Source organism: Diceros bicornis, chromosome 8 (assembly GCF_020826845.1).
Source record: "Diceros bicornis minor isolate mBicDic1 chromosome 8, mDicBic1.mat.cur, whole genome shotgun sequence".
NCBI lineage: Eukaryota > Metazoa > Chordata > Mammalia > Perissodactyla > Rhinocerotidae > Diceros > Diceros bicornis.
The window spans coordinates 14,123,381-14,144,682 of record NC_080747.1 but is presented as its reverse complement, the minus strand read 5'-3'; the positions used below and the strand labels follow the sequence as shown (position 1 = coordinate 14,144,682).

The window sequence follows — 21,302 nt, the reverse complement described above, 5'->3', positions numbered from 1 at the left end:
TCTAGTTTTCATAATACCTTTAATAGAAAAGTAAACAAATAATTTAAAATGTCACCATCTTCCTCTTCCTCCTCATCTTCCGGATCTGACTGGTGAAAGGAAGTAACAAACTTGGCTGCAAATTCTACGACCCTCTCCACAGCTGGTTCTCGTTTATAGACCACCATAGCATATTTAAGGTAATGAACGAACTCCTCATGAAAAACTGTTTTATTATCCATCTGAAAGACAAAAGAAACCTTCACAAACTGCACTGATAAAATCCTTTTTTCCCAACATTACCCTAAGACTGCTGAAAGCACTAGCCATAACTCAGACAAACCAAAATTATTTAGTAAACTCTCAATTATCCAAACCATCAAAGGGGACATGAATTTGCACGAATTTCTCTCCAGGGACATTTAATTCTCCTAGGGAGAAAACAAACGCGAATTTTGACAGTGAACGGATTCCTTTGGTATTTTTTTTTTTCCAATACCCTTGAATTCTCCATACGCCTTGGTACCGGTTTAAATACGCTTCATGAACAACCCAAAACCAACAGGGCTTTTACATTTTACCATATGTAGCCTTATCGACACACCAATTTCCTTTTGACATAACTTTCACATCCCTTCTCATATCCTCAAGCCCTGTTATACTGACTCACCATTTTTCTTGGACTTCCAGATAATTTATTTTCCCGAAATTCACTGCCCTATTCTTCTCACAGCTCCACTCAAAAACAAAACAAAACAAACCCCCAAAACAAACAGTATTCACGCGAACAGAAGAGCCAGGTGCTAATGACGCATCTGCTCTTTGGTGGTTTGACTCAATGTACCCGGGGGGCGAGGTGAGAATGCTGTGACTGGCGGTCGCTGTGGGCGGAGACCCGAGGGACACGACCACCGCGTCCAGGAGCTACCCTGCGGCCCAAGACTTGGTGCCCGGCAGCCCCGGTGCCCGTAAACGTTCCTCTCCGAGTTCACCGCCCGACAAACGATTAACGGTCCGCGCCAAGGCCGCTGTGAAGAGGGGGGGTGCCCGGGCGACCTCGGGCAAGTCGCCAGACCTGTCCCCGAACCGGGTCGGGAAGGGTAAGGAGGTTGGCGTCGCGGCGCCGAGTCCGGAGGGTCAGCGGAGGCCCCTGGGGGAGGCTGGGGGAGGCTGGCCGGGGAGGGCGGGGCGGCGGGGCGCCCGGGACCGCGGGCCGGCCGCGCTTACCAGGCCGTAGGTGCGGCTCAGCGCCCTCACCAGCTTCGCCTGATTCTGGTGCGGCTGCTGCGCCAGCCGAAAGACCTCCTTCACCGGCAGCAGCCTCTTCTCCACCCCCATGGCGCCGGGACCCCGCTGGGACGAGCCCTGTCCGCGCTCGGCTGCAGCTGCCGGACCGACCACAGGCCGAGTAGCCGCAGAGTCCCGTCAGCCGCCGCTGGGCGCCCAGGGCGTGGTTACCGCCAGACTGTTTAAATAACTCCCGCGGGAGACGGAAATACCGCGAGACTGCCGCGAGAGCTTCAAGAGGCGAGAGCGGGAAGAGATGGATCCACCCCTCCCTCAAACCCCGGCGTTTGGGCGCATGCGCTTAGCCTCAATCCAGTCATTATCCGAGTGGGAAGTGGCGTTTCTAAGAGGAGGGGGCGCCGGCTCCCCCGGAAGTGGTGCCGGCAGGGAGGGTGAGCGGAGTGGCGCTGCTTCTGTTGGGACAGAGCTCGTGGCGCTAGGCCTAGCCGGGTCGTGTGGCTGGGCGTGAGGCGCGAAAGGAGAAAGGAGCCTCCATGGGTGAGAACAGGGAATCTGCTGAAGGGAACAATCCCTGCTCCGCCTGAAGGGGAGCAGGGGATCCCGGGAGGAGGGGTACATTTGGAGATCCGTCGAGAAGGGAAAGATAGGGGGGCGGCCAGCGGCCCGGCTTCTACGAAGAAGGGAAACGTTGCCGGGTCTGCCGAGGGGGGCGTTCCGAGGTCTGATGATGGAGGCGCCGCCGTCTTTTTAAGCCTTAGGTCCTCGGTTTGTGGAGGGTCTGCAAAGGAGGGAGACCGTCCGAGAACCGCTGCAAAAGGAGGCACGGTTTAATTTAGATACAGCTTATTCCAAATGTACCCGCTTTCGAGGCCCGGTTACAAAGGTGCATAACGACAAGGTATTCGACAAAGCAGAAAACAGAGAATGGAAAAGTGTTTAGGTAGTGGTTAAGATAAATTTGGAGTGCCTTGGAGCAGGAACTAAGCCTTTAAGCTTTTTTAAAAAAATGGAATTATATCAGACAAAAACGAACACCTCCGTACCCACAACCAGCTAAAGAAATAGATTAAAAGCCGCCTGTATACAGTTACTATGAATTACCTTCCCTCCCCAGCTGTAACTGATTTTCTGAATTTACTGTCCATTTTTATGTATTAACGACATGAATAAATCACAGGATAGGTATATTGTATTGTTTTCACATTCTAACATTATATGAGTAATCATACATGCAGCTTGCTGTTTTCGATCAGTATTTTTTTTGAGGTTTGTTCATATTGATACTTTCATGATAATAACTTAAACCTTGTGGGCTCTTATGTGCTAGGCACTGTTATCAACACTTAACTTCATTTAATCCTTACAAATAACCCCTGTAAGGTAACTTCTGTCTCCTTTTGAGATGAGGAAACTGAGGCACAGACGGGTTGCTGTAGTATTCTATTGTATGAATATGCCATAATTTATTCATCCATTCTCTTGTTTCATATTCCTAATTCCTGAAATGTTGTAGGTATTCAAATGCTAGTTAAAGTAATGAATATAGTAGCATTTGGGTTGCCAGTAATTTAAAAATTACAAGATGTCTAGTTTCTGAAAAGGTGAGAAGGGTAAGTATTTTAGGTTAATCAGCTGGAGGAGAAGCATAGAGCCCTAAGAATGCATGGAATACCTATACTGATAACATTTATAATCTCACTATAGCTAAAAGGCAGAATGCCTGGAAAGTTGTGGTGAAAGAAACCTAGAAAGGGCATTAATTTTTTAAGGAAGTATATCCAAAATATTATCATTTCAACATGTAATCAGCATAAATTATTAATGAGATAATTTACATTCTTTTTTTTCCCTGCTAAGTCTTTGAAATTGGGTATTATTTTACACTAGCTATATTTCAGGTAGGCACACGTGGCTAGTGGCTACAGTATTGGACAATGCAAAACTACGGATTCTTACTTTGAGAACCACTGTATATGCCATTCGTTTTACATGTAAAGTCAACTAGTAAACAGAAAATTAGAACAAACTAATATTTGGAGGCATTTTTCTTATTCTGTGGCCGTTAATTACTCAGCTTTCTTTATGCTTTGGGTCCCTGATACCTTTATTGCTTTGTTTGACTGTGAAGTTTCTAACAATATTATTTCCTTTATTTTATATGATTGTTTCACCACAAATGAGAGATGACTTCATACCATTTTGTCAGTTACAGAAGGATGAAGGGTCTGGCCACCAGAGGTCAGCCTAACTATATTTTGATTAGCTTTTTTTTAGGATTAATAACATGTTTTTGTTCAGTATTTATTGAACATTATAATCTGAAAAATTTAAAAAAAGATACTAGATTTCAAACTGAAAAGGCAACCTTTGGAATAGGAGAAAATATTTGCAAACCGTACAGCCCATAAGGAGTTAATATTCAAAATATATAAGGAACTCATACAACTCAAAAAAACAAATAACTTTATTAAAAAATGGCAAAGGACCTGAATAGACATTTTTCCCAAGAAGACATACAAATAGCCAACAGGTATATGAAAAGATGCTTACCATCACTACTCATCAAGTGCAAATCAAAACCACTGTAGGACATCACCTCACACCCGTTAGGGTGACTTATTAAAAAGTCAAAAGATAAGTGTTGGTAAGAATGTGGAGAAAAGGGAACCCTTGTTAATGTTGATGAGAATGTGAATTGATACAGCTATTATAGAAAACAGTATGGAGTTTCCTCAAAAAATTAAAAATCTTTGCCATATGCTCCAGCCATCTCACTTCTCTCTGGGTATATATTCAAAGGAAATAAAATCACTATCTCAAAGATATGTCTGCACTTGCATGTTTATTGCAGCATTAGTCACAAGCCAAGATATGGAAAAAACCTAAGTGTCCGTGGAAGGGTAAATGGTAAAGATGTGGTGTATACACACACACACATACACAATGGAATACTATTCAGTCTTAATAAGGAAGGAAATCCTATAATTTGAAAAGCACAAGTCAACCTGGAAGACATTCTGCTATGTGAAATAAGTCAGACACAGAAAGACAAATATTGAGTGATCCCACTTATATGTGGAGTCTAAAAAAGTCAACTCAAACTCATGGTAACAAAGAGAAGAATGATCGTTACCAGTGGCTGGCAGGTAGAGGAAATGGGGAGATATTGGTCAAAGGGTATAAACTTTGAATTATAAGATGAGTAAGTTCTGGAGGCCTAATCTACAGCGTGGTAACTATAGTTAATAATTATATATACTTTGAAATTTGCTAAAAGAGTAGATCTCAAGTGTTTTTACCACACACAAAAATGGTAACTGTGAGGTGATGGCTATAGCTTGATTGTGATCATTTCATAGTGAATACATATATCAAAACATCACATTGTACATGTTAAATGTATACAATTTGTCAATCATACCTCAGTAAAGCTGGTAAAAAAGATGCTATATTAACCCTAAACATCAGTCTCACTGCCTTAAAGCTTACCTGTTTATTGACTTTGCTTTTAGTGCTATGGGAAAAAAACAAATAATAGCAACTATGGGAATACGTCTCTTCCTATTCTGGGTAAACTTAGTTTAGTTGAAGAAATAATGAAACTAAAGAATTTGTATGGTAAGGCTATCTAGTTCTGAAATCACAGAAAAATCATTCTTTAAAGGTAAATTATACATGGGAGTATATAGAGTAGATGTGGTTAATTCAATTTTGATATGGGAAAATTATGCACATGGCATGTAAAGGAGTAGCAGTGATGCGTTCACTCTAGAATTTATATATGCCTTCAAAGAGACTGTCTTATTTCTGCTAAAAAAGTAGAGTGAGCCTTTTAAAGAAAGCTTTGAGTAACATAATTGAAGTATAGCCAATTAATAATCTTGGCGATGGATTGAAAATAGTAAAAATATAAGAGAACAGAAGAATTAAAAGCCAATAGCTTAGCCTGTCTCAATTAGTAAAATAAAGACTTGTGGTATGTTTCGAATTTTCTTTTTGTTTTCAGATTGAACTAGGTAATAATATAAACTTCAAAGTATTTGCATTCATGTTTCTTCTTAAAGCTTAGGTTATAAGCAGTTCCCTTTATATTGCTTTAGTAGCATCATTGTTGATCCTGCTTTAAAAAAATTTTCATTTGTCTTTGTCCCACATATTACCAAATTACCTGAATATAATTTGGAAATTTTTGTCTCCCTAGAATAAAAATAGAACACACTTGTATTGTTACTTATAGCAGGACTTCGTCATTCTCTCTTTAATTCTTTTAAAAAATTTTCTAAGCCCCTGATATGTGCCACACAATGCTGGGAACTGAATTAGATAGAAAGAACATGTGGAAGCCGGAGAAATATTCTTTAAAGGAATATTACTGATGTGAAGACATACGGTATGACCTTATTAGCACAACTCTGTGTATATTTGAAACTAGACCTGTTTACTGACGTTCATTTTGGAAATCACTCCTACAGAATGGCGTAAATGGGATGTTGATATTTTGGTTTTTGCTTTTTTCATTTAGAGCTATGCGTTTAGTCCATCCATGTGGCTGTGTATATTTCTAATGTGCTTTCACCACGTTTTACCTACCCACTCCTCCAGTGATGGAAACCTAGAATGCTTCTAATTCCTTACCATCAAAGATGAAGCTTCAGAGTACATATTGGTCTTATGAAGAATTTCTTTGCTGTATATACCCAAGAGTAGAATTGCTCTATCGTGAGATGTGCAAATAGTTTGGCTAAGGAGTGCTGCCAGAATTGCTCTTCATAAAGGTTACCCCACTCTATAAACCCACTAGCAGTGCTGGTTCCTAAAGGAGTTCCTTTAATCTCCTCACTAACATTTGGCGTTGTCCAGCTTTCTAATTTTTACTAAACTAATAGAATAATGTGGTATCATATAGTTAATGGCCTGTGTATTTTCTTTTTTGTAAATTGGATATTTTTGTCCTTTGCCCATTTCTTTATTGAGGTTGCTCATTTTTTGTTGTTGTTGATTTGTAGTTAACTTTGTTCTTGATGTCTTTAGTTCAATCCAGAAATGATTAATTTTGATATGACTAAATTCATCATTTTTTGGTCTTGTGCTTTATATTTTTTTATTTAAAGAGTCTTTCTCTGGCCCTAAGTCACAAAGATGTTCTCCTGCATTATATTCTATTAACTATATAGTTTTACCATTCTTATTTAGGTCTTTAATCCATCATGAGTCCTCCTTTGTATATGGCGTTATATAGATATACAGTTTTATTTTTCTTCATATAATGAGCCAGTTTTACCAGTATTATGTACTAGGTGCATTCATTTAGCCTCAATTTTTGTGCTAACTTTATTTTATACTACATTCCAAAATTTTATATGGCTCTGTTTCTGAGCTTTGTTCTGCTCCATTGGGCTACGTGTGTGTTCTTACACTAACTCCACCCTATTTTAATTCCTGTGACTTTTGTAATATCTGTTAATATCTTGTAGGCCAAGAACCCCCTTTGCTCTTCTGTTCAAATAGTTGATTTGGCTATATAAGGAATTTTATTCTTTCCATGTTGGGATTATATAAATTAATTTGAAAAAAGTTGTTTTAATATTCATTTGTTCCATCCAAGAGAATGGAATGTCTGTTTATTTTAAATCTTCTTCTTTGTCCTTTATTAGAATTTTATATTCTTCTTCATAGAGGTCTTGTATATTGTTGGTTAGTTCCTAGATCCTTTATAGGTTTGGTGTTTCGTTTTGTTTTGTTTTTTCCTATTGTGAAAGGTATTTATGCAATAAATTTTCTAGTTAGTATGGCTGGTATAGAAGTTAAGGGTGCCTGGGTTCAAATCCTGACTATTACTTAGTAGATGTATGACTTGGGTAGGTAGCTTAAACCTCATGTGTAAAATGGGGACAATAAAACTACCTATCTTATAGGGTCGTTGGGAAAATTTTAAATGAGTTAACAAAGGTACAGTTCCTAGAATAGTACCTGACAAATAGTAAGTGCTATATAAATAAATTAATGAATATTCATGGATTAATCTCAGATCCAAGAACTTTGTTGAGCTCTTATATTAGCTCTAATAGTTTACATGTTAGGTTTTTTTAATTAGATGACTATATCATCTGTAAATTAATAGTTTCATCTCTTTTCTTCCAGTGTTTACACCTGTCATTTATTCTTTTTTTTATAACATTGGTTAGGACTTTTGGTGCTGTGTCAGTATCAGTCATCCTAGTCATCCTTACCTAATTTCATTTTTAAAGGGAATATATCTAAAGTTACTCTTTTTGGATAATATTTGCTGAAAATTATTGATAAATAACCTTCACCAAGTGGAGAAAGTAACTTTCTCTTCCTAGTTTGGTAAGAGCATCTTGTTTTTTAAGCATAAAAAGGTGTTGATCAAGAACTAAGAAAGGTTAAATATCCACAGTTGATAAAATTATCTGATCTTTTTTTTTTTTTCGCTTTATTATTGTGGTAGCTTATATTTGTAAAATTTCTGAAGTTGAGATATCCTTGCTTTCGTGGGATAAGATGTATATGATTATAACATATTCTGTTTTTCTTTAATACACTATTAGATTTTGTTAGATAATATTTGGAATTTTTGTAAGTGAAATGAACCTATACTTTTATTATTTGGTTCATCTCTAGATTTGGAATTAATATTTTATTATCCTCATAAAAGGAGCTGTTCAGTTTATATGCTTTTTTCTTTCTTCTGGAACTTATGTAAAATAGGTATTAGTTTCCTTGGAAGTTTGGTGGAACTCACTTGTAAAACCATATAGGCCTGGTGTAGGAGGTTGTTACCTTTTCAGTTTCTTTAATACTTACTGGTCTCTTCTATTCCAAGTTATCTATTTCTTCCTGTATAAATCTTAGTATTTTATATTTTTCTAGAATTTAGCCATATCATCTAGATTTTCACATTTTAGCATGTATATTTGTCATGTTTTTTATTTTTAATCTGTTATTTTTAAATCTCTTAATAAGTCTCACCAGTTTCATTTTTCTTATTTATATTTTCAGAAAACCATCTTTTAGTTTTATCAGTCTTCTTTAATGTTCTTTTATATACTATTTTATTTCCCTTTTATTATTTCCTTCCTGCTTATTTTGCTGTTGCTCTTTTCCATTATCTTGAATTGAATGGTTAACGTGTGGATATTTAAACTTCCTTGTTTCCTTATCAATATATTCAAAGCTATAAATTTCTTGTAGGTACTGGTTTGGCCGTGTTCCACAAATTTTGCCTTGTAAGGTTTATATTATTATTCATTTTTAATATTTCTTTATATCTTTTATGATTTCCATTTTAGTCCATGAGTTATTTAGTTTCCCAACATAGGATTACTTTTAATTAATCTTTAATATCTAGTTTTATTGCATTATGATCAGAGAATTTAGTCTGAAATTGACCCTTTGGAATCTAGTTATACTTTATAACCTAATGCGTGATCTATGTGTATGTGTGCTCAGATATCTATTCTGTTTGCTATAGAGTTCTGTATATTTATATAATACCTACAGTATATTAATATTTTAACTGTTTTTCAGGCTTCTTATATCCCTGCTTATATTTCCCCCTCAGTTCTAGCAGTTGTTACTTGAGAAATTTTGATGATGTGCTTTCAGGATCATATATGTTTATGATGAGTATTTGTCATTTAATTCTTTTTGCTTTACTGTTATCGTCCATCTTTGTCTCATATTTTTTGGCTTGAAATCTTTTTTTGTTAGATATTAAGATTGCTAACCCAGCTTTATTTGGTCCACGGTTGCCTGATACATCTTTTTTCATCTTTTTATTTTTGACCTTTCTGTATCTTTTTGCTTTAAAAGCAGCATGTTACTGAATCTTGTTTTGTTTTGTTTCTTCAATCCATTCTGAGTGTCTATCTTTTAATTGTGAGTTTATCTATTTACATTCATTGTAATTCCTACTATATTAAGATTTGTTCCTACCATCTTCTCTCATGCCTGTAGAGTATATGGTCATATGACCATAACCTTTGGGGTCCCAGCAGGAGTCCTAACATCTAGCAGCTCCACCACCAGGACAGGTCCCCTAAAACTAATTCCAAAAAGCACATCTAAAGGTAAAAAGATAATTTTTCTAGCTCTCTATTTGGAGTTTAAGGCATACGGGATCTGCTTTTACAGAAGTAATTTTCTGAGCTCGAACTGCAAACTAAAAAAGAAACTGGCCAAGATATGTACCAACAAAGGATTAAAATGGCCCCAGGCTCTCCTTCCCAATTTTGTGATTGTAGGAGCCATTTCCGATAGAAAAGTCTACCTACGCCTATGAGCTAGAGATGGGAAAGCCAGGAAGGCTTCTTGTTCAGGTTCTTGTTCATGTCCATGTTCTTGCATATTCTATAAAGTTAGATGGACAATAATGTTACCCACTGCTTTCAGGCTTTAATATCATGTCTCTAGTCTTCTCATTCACAGGTTAAGGCTACCTTTCCAGATAGTCCAACAACTAAGTCACCAGTTTCCAAGGGCATTTGCATCACCTATGGAAAACAGCGGATCTGTGCACACCAGATATCCTTGACAACTCATCCCACCATCCCCTGCACAAAAGTTGCTGTATCAAGCGGACAACGAAGGCGACCACTGAGTTTCTTTTTATCGCTATCCGTGCCAACAAAACAGAGTACACAAAGTGTCTCTACACAATATCACGACCGGTTGAGACCCTGCTAAGAAAATCAGCTTGCCTAGATGAGGACCCCTTCACTTCTTGGTTAGCCAGGATTTGAAGGAGAGATTCTGTCCTGTGCTACTGGTAAGTGACTAACACTTTTACACACTGAACTGGTCCTGAGAACTGAGATGTCTTCTTTATAAGTGAAGAATATACAACATAATCTTGAAGAACCGCGCAGTGGTGTGAGCCAGAGGCATACTGTGTGTGGGTGTGTAATGGACTGAGAAACAGACAAATTAATCTTGTTGAAAGGATTTTTCATCTTTTGTTTCTATTTGCCAGTGCTAGTCAGTGTTTTGCTGGCTTAGATTGTTACCTTTTTCTGGTTCCTTTTTCTGTTTCATTCTAATGGGTCCCAGAAATCCCTCTCCTGACCCGTTATCAGAATCAGAAAGTGAGGAAGAAGAAAATGCTAACTACCTAAATGAGAGTTCTGGGGAAGAGTGGGATTCCTCTGAAGAAGAGGACCCTGTGGTGCCCAACCTAACGCCTCTTGAGAGTCTTGCCTGGCAGGTTAAGTGCCTTTTAAAATATTCTACAACTTGGAAACCGTTAAATCCTAATTCCTGGTTATATCATGCTAAACTCTTGGATCCAAGCACACCGGTCCATATACTTCGAGAGATAGGGCTAAGACTCTCGCATTGTTCCCATTGTGTACCCAAACTGGAACCAATTCCTGAATGGCCTCCTCTGGCTTCTTGTGGAGTCCCACCTTTTCAAAAGCCCCTTACAAGTCCCAGCCGGCTTTCTAGAGATCACGCCACTCTAAATGGAGCACTGCAATTTGCTACCAAACAGTTAAGCCGAACATTGAGTAGAGCCACTCCCATACCTGAATACCTAAAACAGATCCCTAATTCATGTGTTTCTGGTTGTTGCTGTGGCTGGTTAACTAAAACAGTTAAGGAAACAACCCGCACTGAACCCATCAACACTACTTACTCCTACACTGACTTCCAAAAGGCAGTTAACAAACTCCTAACTGCATCACTATAAAGATCCACCATTTGTTCTGCTACCTCCTGCTGTTATTTGAGACAGGAGTACAAAGTTACACAGCCCACAGTTGAGAAACTAATGCTTTCTCAACCAAACCATGCCCTGTCCTGGCAGGCTGAAGTACTACCAAGTATTGAATATATACCCAAGAGTCCCATAACTCACCTGCAGAAAATGTGCATTGTGAGCATTCCCTTTAACAGACCATGTCGATAAAATGAGAACTTCAATGGCGAATTAGTCAAAGGGACCATATTATAAAAGATAAGTTGACTGTTCTCCACACTCAGTTCTCCCCCCAATTTATTCTGCCTGTCTGAATTAGGGATTCCTATTTTTTTGGGAGGGAGTGCAGTCTCAAACCTAGCCTACTCCTCTCTAGACCTATCACGGTACCTGCAGTTACTGCATAAACTTTTTATATCGTAGGCTCCCACCAGGCTGTCTCTAGCTAAATTGGCCTACAAGGTCATACCTGGGGATTAAACAGACACTTGTTTTGTAGGGAATATGTTTCCTCCATCTTGGCACCCAGACATTAGTCAAGAGCAAATAAAACACATTCTAAAAGACCAATGGGAAAGGATTAAAAGAGCATTTATGCTTTCAGTATTAACTGCTAGTGGATTAAAGTATTTCATCTGTATAGTGTTCTCTGGAGCTGTACTTTAGGCACTTTCCACATCCATTGCAAACTTTTCAAGAACCCTTCTAACTTTAAAGAACCTTACTACAAAAAGTTTTAGCCTAATACAGTCTGAAGTTAAAGAATTTTTTAGCATTCTTGTTTCTACATAGATTAGATTTCTGTCTAGCTAAACAAAGAGAATGTACCCTTGTAAATGAGTCTTGCTATGTTTATTTACATGAGTCAAAACATAGAAATCAACATACATAAAATGCATGAGACCATTAAATCTTTTCGCACACCTACAATAAAGAGTGAAACCTGTGTGTGATCCTGGTTGACTGGCATCTAAAGGGACTCAGAAAGTAGATTGTTAAAGATATAACATATATCCTCTTCCTTGTTTTAGTTTTGCTTTTTCCTGTTCTCCATAATTAAGTGCTGTATACAATGTGGCATCAAAAAATCGAAGCATTAATGGATTCACAGATTTTATATATGTATAGCAACTTTGAGGAGAGAAGAATTTATGACCTAATGAGTTATTTCTGCTGAGCCTTAGTTGTCTTGTCTTAAGAAAAAAGGAGGCAATTGTAGTAGGTAGAAAAAAATAATTAGTAGTGGAAAATTGCTGAACTGAAACTATATCATACTGTTAGTGTAACTGAATGTGTCAGAAACTGATCCTATGTAGATGATCTGTGAAACTGGTTTTTAAAATGCTACAAGAACCTGTTTCTTTCTTTAAGGGGGAGGTGGGGCGATGTAGGGAGGTCTAAAAATTAAAATATGTTGATGTTTATGTAACCATACTATGTTCGTTTTTCTGTGATGTGTGTGTATATAAAAGTGCCTTGCTCATGAATGCATTTTTGCTATTCCCTCCAAAAGGAACCTTTTCCCCAGCTTCGCAGCTGAATAAACCAACAGTTTTGTATATGCTGAACAGAGTATGGTCATTTGTTCCCAACAAATGAAATAGATCTTGCTTTGCTTAAGGCATAGTCAACATTCATTGAGTGCTGAATAGAGTCAATAGATATAGAATCTATATCTGTACAATGTCTCTGATAGGAGGTGACTTGGCAGCTCTAAAAAAAGAACGTTATTGAAGAAAATGTCAGATATTCAGTCAAGACCCGGATTTGAACCCATTGGTTTGTATATGTTAAGTAATTCCAGGTTGCACAAAATGATCCGTACCTGAATAAGCCTTTAAGCCTTTACTTCTTGTTGTGTGCCATGGATGTGGAGTTAGGGGTGAGTTTACCACTTTCATACTCTCCCTACATGGTCCTTTGGTTAAATGCAGTCACCATAATTAGGATAAAGAAGGACAAATTTATTTTGTTTTTATGGAAATATTTATCAAAGGAATAAGGAAATAGAATTTCTAAACCAATAGACATTAATGTTACGTAAAGGTATTATTCTCTCGGTGCAGATAGATAGCCTCTTTTTGTTGCAACAGTCTAGACAGTTTGAACCCAGAAGACCATAAGCATGTCTTTTAAACTCATCAGCTTCCTAAGAGAAGGAAAAAATCAGTACACGGCAGGAGGAAGGCAGATTTTAGGTCACCTTTAGGGGATTATCCTGCTGGGACTTCTATGACAACTATCTATCAAACAAAATTTCTCTGATAAAAACAGTGTTTTGATATTAGAGTAGATATGGTTAAAGCAATTAAGACCTTAGAAGTCACTTGGGTTATTTTTCTGCTGATACATAAATTCTCTTACATTTCTTTTTTTTTTTTTTTTTTTTTAGAGTTTTTCTTTTAATTTATTTTTCCCCCCAAAGCCCCAGTAGATAGTTGTATGTCATAGTTGCACAACCTTCTAGCTGCTGTATGTGGGACGCAGCCTCAGCATGGCCGGAGAAGCGGTGTGTCGGTGCGCACCTGGGATCCGAACCCGGGCCGCCAGCAGCGGAGTGCGTGCACTTAACCGCTAAGCCATGGGGCCGGCCCTCTTACATTTCTAATAAATGATTTTCTGCTTTTGGCTCCAGTGTTAGAGTACTCAATGTCTTTCGGGGTAGCCCATTAGTTTTAAATATCTCTGTTAGGAATTTAGTCATGCATCTAATAACATTATGGAGTGCCTACTATAATCCAGACATTGGGAGTGCAAAATTAAATAAGATAGTATAGATAAGAAATTAGTTTTAGGGGCTGGCCCGGTGGCATAGTGGTTAAGTTCGTATGCTCTGCCTCGGTGGCCTGGGGTTTGGAGGTTGGAATCCCAGGAGCAGACCTACGCACCACTCATCAAGCCATGTTGTGGCCACATCCCATATACATGATAGAGGAAGATGGGCATGTATGTTAGCTCAGGGCCAATCTTCCTCAGCTAAAAAAAAGAGGAAGATTGGCAATGGATGTTAGCTAAGGGTTGGTCTTCCTCACTAAAAAAAAAATAATAAGTTTTAGGATATATTGAACTCATATAAACTAGCCCAAAGCTTTTGGCCATTGATGCCATTTCTGCTCTCTAGGGTCACATTAAATAAGCCTGATCCTTATACTAGCCCTTAAATATTTGAAAACGGGGCAGCCATCAAAGTGTAGTGGAATTTCATGTGGAGGGCACACTCTGACAATTAAACCCCACGGGTAGTCAGCTAAGGGAATAGAAAAAATAAATAGGTATTTTATACACAGATTTAAGTTGTATATGCTAAGTTCACAAGGCAATGGCACACAAAGATCAGGGTCAGAGGTGTTTTGCTCATGGCTGGGGTATATAGAAAAGCCCTGAAAGTGTGGATAAGTTCTCAGACTTCATGAGACAACTTTGTGCAAGCTGCTGACACATGAGTCCACCAATGAGCAATATCCATTGAACGAGGGAAATTGAGGGAGCTTCGCTCGCTGACGCCAACCACCAGGTATTTCTTCTCTGTCAACTTGCTCTTACCAAAAGGATAATCTCCATGGTGTATCTTTGCCAATTTTAAACAATGTTTAGTTGGTGGCTACATGTTTGACTCTGATCATTGTGTACAGACTTTCAAGCTCTTCCTTTCAATTGGTGACAGCAGTGGGATTATGTAAAAGTTTTGGAAGTGAGACCAAGAATATGAAAGGAGGGGTACCACAATGACCTGACACTTGCTGGCTACCCAGCTCCTGTTAGCTGTGAGAGCTATGACTAACTCTTTTCAATGAGATAAGGAACGCCTGATTTACAGATAATTTAAAATAAGGTAGCGGGCAGCCAGTACCAGAGTTGTTGCTTCTAAACAGCATGAAGCCAGTTTAGAATGTTAGCAACAGTTTAGGATTGGATTATAAAACAGTAAGTTGACTGGAGTTTGGACAGTTTATTTGGGAAGACATAGATGACCCTGACACGTGATATGAAAATCTTTGGGATCATTTGGGAAGTGATGCCCTAGTCTCTGGAATAGGACATAATCAGTAATCATCTAGGAGATTCAGGATCCTAGTCAGCTTAACAAGATTAAAACTGAGTTCCTACTATACATAGAAACCAAGCTGGTGTGGTATCAAATTAGACTTCAACAGAAACCAGATGAAACAGTCTTAGCATAAGTGTTGCAGTTTGTAAATTCAGGAGCTGGTAATATCTTCTTATTTGGGGGGAAATTATTATGTTTAGGTTAACTGCTAAGCCCATGATTAATACTACCCATAGTGTCAACTGTGGGACTTGACACTCCAATATATCAACTAGTGTTTTACAGTGTATTAATTAGGCAGTGGTCCTGTAGGGGCAACTTCCTTTGGGAGATACCCAAACAATAGGAAAAGTCCAAGGGTATGGCCATCTTCCATCAAAAAAGACCCTAGATTGGCTTTATGATTGCACCCTGAACAACCAGAATGACTTGATAGAGTGGCAGAGCTGTGGTGACACAATTAAGGGCCCTCCCCACTATCTGGAGAAACTGAATTGCTATATTAATTGAAAGCATTAATGTTGGCCACAGCCAGTGCATTCCATGGGGACTTAACTCAAAGTGAGTTATACGGTGTTGGCCCCTGGCTACCTGCTTGTTAGTTATGTAGACTTTGCCAGTGGCTTGAATGCTTTGGTCCAGATCCCAGTTTCCTTCTTTAAATCCAATTCTTTTATGTTGGTCACTTTCTACTTATGATACATTGTTTCTTTAAATGTAGTTGGGTTGCCACATTTAGGAAATAAAAATACAGGATGTGCAGTTAAATTTGAATATTAGATAAACAGTGAAATATGGGAAATACTTATATCCGAAAGAAGTTATTCATTATTTATCTGAAATTCAGATTTAACTGGCATCCCATATTTCATCTGGCAGCCCTATAAACGTGTTAGTAGCATTGATTAATCTTGGGTCGTAGTCGTGTAGTTGTTCCCAGGGAACATGTGTTGTTTTCTTACCTCGGAATACTTATGAGGGGAGAAGGTGGCTAACATATAGTTGACCCAAGGTTAGAACTGTTGAGAGGTAGAGGAGGAAGCCCAATTGCAGAAATGAGAGTTTTTATAGGAGACATATTGTATTTGGCTAAAATAATCACGTAATCATTAAAATATTTCCAGACATAAAAATTTTTTAAATATTGTCTCAATACTAAGTAGTTTAGGTTTATTGTTTTTTTGTGTGTTTTAAGTTACTTTTCACTCTCTTTTGCTGCAAAAGGAAAGACTAAGTGTATTACTTTTTTTTTTTTTTTTTTTTGATACTTGATAGGTAGCACAGTTCTGGCGGCCATCCTTCATCATAGAAAAAGTCCACAAATTTGGAACACCTGTCTTTTACTTCCAAAACCCCCCAAAGACTCAAAGATTTGAAGCACCTGGAAGGTGAGGGTGAGGAGCAAAGTTAAAAACAAGGGGATTATTTGAAAGTTTATTTTTGGGCTCCTTTTGTAGCCAGGTGACTATCCCTCTTTCTAGCCGAAGATTGGAGGCTTATTTTCTGGAGAAATTGAACCAAAGCCCAAGTTACACTTAGAACTGGGATCTAGGGGAGAGAGATGGTGGTAGTGAGGTGCCATATGAAAACAGGAAGATTGAGAGAATGTCAATATTCTGGACATTATGAGCCTTCAGTCACCTTTGTCCACCTAGCTACAGAATCTGGTAGCAGGGCTTGTACCCAGCCCTGCCCACCCCATCCAGAAAGATGAACAGTTAAAAAAACAGCCTGCTGCTTGAGTATTTGTTAGAGTGAAACCCAGAGTCCACAAGCCCTGCTCATTCATACACGGCTTTCAGTCATTGGAAATCACATAAAATGATAGCCAAGGATCACTAGACATCTGAGGATAACCTTCAACAATGAAAGATGAAGACTAAAACAATTAAAAGAACCTGAAAAAAAAAATGGAAATAATGCAGGAAACATAAAACTCCCCAAAAGAAGCTATAATATTCTCAGAAACATAGGAGAAGATATTGCATTCATGAAATAAGAACAGGATGCTATAAATAAATGAACAATCAGAAAATAAGAGTATTGGAAAAGTAGGAGAGCCAAAATTAAACATTCAGCAGACGTATTGGAAGATAAGCTGAAGGAATTTGAGAAAGTAGAACAAAAAGGCAGAGATGGAAAATAGGAAAGAAAAAAAGGGAAAATTAGAAGATAAGAATGGGATGCAACATCTGATTAACAAGAGCTCCAAAATGAGAGAACAAAGAAAGGTGAAGAGAGAATACAAAATTAAAGAACATTTCCCAAAAATGTAGGACATGAGTCTCTAAATTAAAAGAATCCATTGAGTGCGTGGTGCAATGAATTAAAAAACACGTGAAAGCATATCATGATATTTCAGGATGCCAGGGTTAAAGAAGATCCTAAAAGTTTCCAAAATGGGAAAACAAGGGTTATGTAAAAAGATGTTTTCAAGAATGGCATTTAGACTTCTCAGTAGCAACACTGGATGCTAGAAGACTATGAGAGCCAATCCTTCAAATTTAGGAGGAAAAATTATTTCCAATCTAGAATTCTGTACCCAGACAATCCAATCAAGTATGGGGCTAAAAAAAGTTCAGACTTTCATCGTCTCAAAATTTTATTTTACCATGTACCCTTTCTTAGGAGGCTACCAGAGGATGTGCTTCACCAAAACAAAGGAGTAATCTAAATAAGAAGGCATGGGATCCTGAAAACGTAAGATCCCACAAAGGAATGCAATGAGGGAAAGTCCCAGGATGACTACTGTGTCAAGTAAGTAGGATGGGGATTTCAGGAAGTAGGTCTCTAAAAGACTTGAAACAAAGTGTTTGAGTGCATGGAAAATGTAAAAAGGGATGAGACAGATGTTGGGACGTTACGGAAAAAGGAAAAGACAAGTACGTGGGAAACTAGGTTAATGATAAAATGAAGCAGTTAGAAGTACATCAAATACACATTTTTGGATAAGTGTCATTGTGTCACAAAAATCTTAAATTTTATTTCTTAAAATGTAATTATTTTATTACTATTTTAGTAGTGAGATTTTAGAAGTTTGATGTTAAAAATGTAGTAAGATTGTGGTATTGCCAACAATTAGGTCAATCCTTCAGGCATCATACTCCGCAATTGCAGTAGATTCTCACCTTCAATAAGATGTGCACTTCAGAAGATTTTTTCAGAAAAAAATATTATTTAGTCACATGCATAGTCTATAGCAGTAATTTCAACAATCTTTTCACTTAAATTTTAGCCTCGGTAGACTCCAAAGCTTAAGGAATTATCTACTTCTTTAAAAATAATATTTTGAAAATTCATCTTGCTTTTCATCTTCCATACTGGTTTTGCTATCATACAGTTTTGCTAAAACTGGGTAGTTTTTCCAGTGACAGGTCCATAATATATTTCCATATGATGCTCTAGATTTTTTTCCTGTGAGGTATTGTTGAGGGTGTTTTTATACTTTGTTTATATTAATATTATATAATCTCAGAATAAAATTTGATTCAATTGCTAATGATTATGTATAGTGATGTGTTTTTCCTCTGTTATCAAATCTATTGAGTCAACCATGCTAGGCCAATTTGTCTATCCACCTTTTTTTTTAAGTAAGGGATGACTTATGTATAGTAAAATACATAAAGTGCACTGATCATAAGTGTACTTGATGATATTTTACACATGTGTATACTCATATCAGGATGTGTACACTCAGATTAAAGTACAAAAAAATTTCTGATTCCCTAATGCCCTTTCCCAGTCTATACTTGCCCTGGAAATAACACTCTTCGCTTCTAAAGATCAATTAGTTTTGCTTGTTCTCGACTTCACGTGAGTGGTGTCATGCGGTATGTATTGTTTCGTGCTTGGCTTCTTTCATCAGTGTAATATCTGCAGTTCATCCAGGGGTTTGCATGTATCGGTGGTTCATTTTTTTTTTATTACCATAGACTATTCCATATTCATATTGTATGAATATGCCATAATTCATTTATCCATTCACCTGTTGACAGCATTTGAGTTCTTTCCAATTTTTGGCTATTGCGAATAAAGCTGCAATAAACATTCTTGTACCTGTGTTTTTTGTGGGTATGTGCACTCATTCCTCTTGGGTATATACCTAGGAGTCGAATTGCTGTGTCATAGGGTAGGTGTATGTCTAGTTTTAGTAAAACTGCCAAACACTTTCCAAAGTGGTTGTATCATTTTGTACTCCCACCAGCAACATATGAAGGTTCTGGTTGCTCCACATCTTTACAAACACTTGTTACTGTTAGTTTCTAATTTTACCCATTCTGGTGTTGTGTAATGGTATCTCGTTGTGGCTTTAATTTACATTTCCGTGATTAGCAATGTTGAGTACCTTTTTATATGCTTATGACCATTCAGATACCTCTTTGAAAAGTACTTGTTGAAGTCTTTTGCCCACTTGTAAATTATATTATCTTTTTGTTATTGATATGTAGGAGTTCTTTATAGACTCTGTATACAAGTTGTTTGTCAGATATAAATATGTATTATGAATATCTCTGTCAGTTTATGCCTTGCCTTTTTACTTTTTTTTTTTTTTTTTTTTTGATGAGATGAGGAAGGTTGTCACTGAGCTAACATCTGTGCCAATCTTCCTCTATTTTGTATGTGGGACGCCCCCACAGCATGGCTTGATGAGCGACGTGTAGGTCTGTGCCCAAGATCTGAACCCACAAACCCCAGGCCACCAAAGCAGAGCGTGACATTAACCACTATGCCACTGGGCAGCCCTGCCTTTTTACTTTTTAAACAGTATATTTTAATGAGTAAAAGTTTTTAATTTTGATGAAATCCAGTTTATCGGTTTTTTTCCTATTATAGTTAGTGCTTTAACAAATCCTTGCCAACTTGAATGTTATGAAGATATTCTTCTATGTTGTTTTTCTTTTTTTAGAAACCTTGTAGTGTTAGCTTTCACATTTAAGTCTGCGATCCATGTGAAATTAATTTTGTGTATGATATGATGTAGAAGAGGAATTGTCTTTATTAAAGTATTCTTATTACAACTGACATTTTGAAATTTGAGTACTGAGAATAGAATAGAATAGAATAGAATAGAATAGAATAGAATAGAATAGATTTTAAGTATCTCATTTTTCCTTAGTACTTTCTCCATTTCTTCATACTGCTTATATTCTTTATTTTATCCAGATAAAGGTGATTTATCATAGCTGTGGTTTATATATTTTTGAAATTTGTCCTTTTGTGAAATTTGAGGTAGGAAAGTTGACATTCTGTTTTTAAGTTATCATCAAAAGACTAAAGAATTCCCAAATTGGACTTTTTCTTGAAAATTAATTATCTCAATGGCATAAAATAACTAAAAATGTCATACAATTCTTTGTTTAAAATGTTGAAGGTTAGTATGCCAATTATAAATAATTAAATCTATTATTCTGCTATGTACTCCTTATTTAAAATGTTTTTATACATTTAAGGTATTCTTCTAGACATTATCTAGTCTAATATTCCTATTATCCATCTATTTCCCTATTTTTTTTTTTTGTGAGGAAGATCAGCCCTGAGCTAACATCCATGCTAATCCTCCTCTTTTTGCTGAGGAAGACCAGCTCTGAGCTAACATCTATTGCCCATCCTCCTCCTTCCCCCCACCCCCAAAGCCCCAGTAGATAGTTGTACGTCATAGCTGCACATCCTTCTAGTCGCTGTATGTGGGATGCGGCCTCAGCATGGCCAGACAAGTGGTGCGTTGGTGCAAGCCCGGATCCGAACCCGGGCTGCCAGCAGCGGAGTGTGCACACTTAACCGCTAAGCCATGGGGCCGGCCCTAGTCCCTATTTCCCTATTATTAAACTACCAGAAAGTTTTCAATATCTGTTTCTGTACATAAATTAATAGTTTTCACAATTATTTGCAGCACTTTACTTTTGTAACACATACACATTAATATTTTGGCCTATTAATAGAATTTCAACACATAAAGCACATTCATTCAGTTGGTCATTCAACAAATATTTATTGAGCACCTACAGAGTGCCAAATACTATTCTAAGCACTGAGATTTCAGCAATCAGCAAAACACAAAAATTCCTGCCTTCGTGGAGTGTATATTTTGGTGAGATTTTCACTTCAATTTATATCCCAAATGGTTACCTTTATTTAAAGGGGAGTATTCAGATATTAACAATAAGTCTGAATTATTTGCAGTAGATAATTATATGTCCATCAAATTGTGTGCTTTCCTTTTCATAGTGTAGAGTTCTTTCGAGAAATTGTTACCCAGCCAGGAATTATATTTCCCAGACCACCTGTATCTTTAATAGTGCCTGTAATTGG

The 21,302-nt window shown here is 37.5% G+C and overlaps 2 protein-coding genes and 1 long non-coding RNA gene across 4 annotated transcripts in view; 2 read left to right on the top strand and 1 right to left on the bottom strand.

The window, feature by feature from the left end:
- The window catches only part of NCAPG (non-SMC condensin I complex subunit G), a 38,595-nt gene extending 37,184 nt beyond the window's left edge, over window positions 1-1,411 (bottom strand). The window contains exons 1-2 of one of the 2 annotated variants that reach the window (XM_058546806.1): window positions 1,207-1,411; window positions 18-221 (exon numbers count right to left, since the gene is read on the bottom strand). In XM_058546806.1, the coding sequence (XP_058402789.1) occupies window positions 18-221; window positions 1,207-1,317 (315 nt within the window). In that variant the 5' untranslated portion in view covers window positions 1,318-1,411. The remainder of the gene's footprint in view (window positions 1-17; window positions 222-1,206) is intronic. The other variant, XM_058546807.1, reaches the window with a different exon arrangement.
- Window positions 1,412-9,955: 8,544 nt separating this feature from the next.
- LOC131409503 (uncharacterized) lies at window positions 9,956-17,954 on the top strand. The gene is made up of 3 exons (XR_009220943.1): window positions 9,956-10,015; window positions 16,269-16,381; window positions 17,622-17,954. It is a non-coding gene; the product is annotated as an uncharacterized LOC131409503 (long non-coding RNA).
- On the top strand, window positions 10,009-12,513 carry DCAF16 (DDB1 and CUL4 associated factor 16). Its single transcript, XM_058546808.1, has one exon. The coding sequence runs from the start codon at window positions 10,286-10,288 to the stop codon at window positions 10,934-10,936; it is 651 nt and encodes a 216-aa protein (XP_058402791.1). The 5' UTR covers window positions 10,009-10,285; the 3' UTR covers window positions 10,937-12,513.
- Window positions 17,955-21,302: the final 3,348 nt, after the last annotated feature.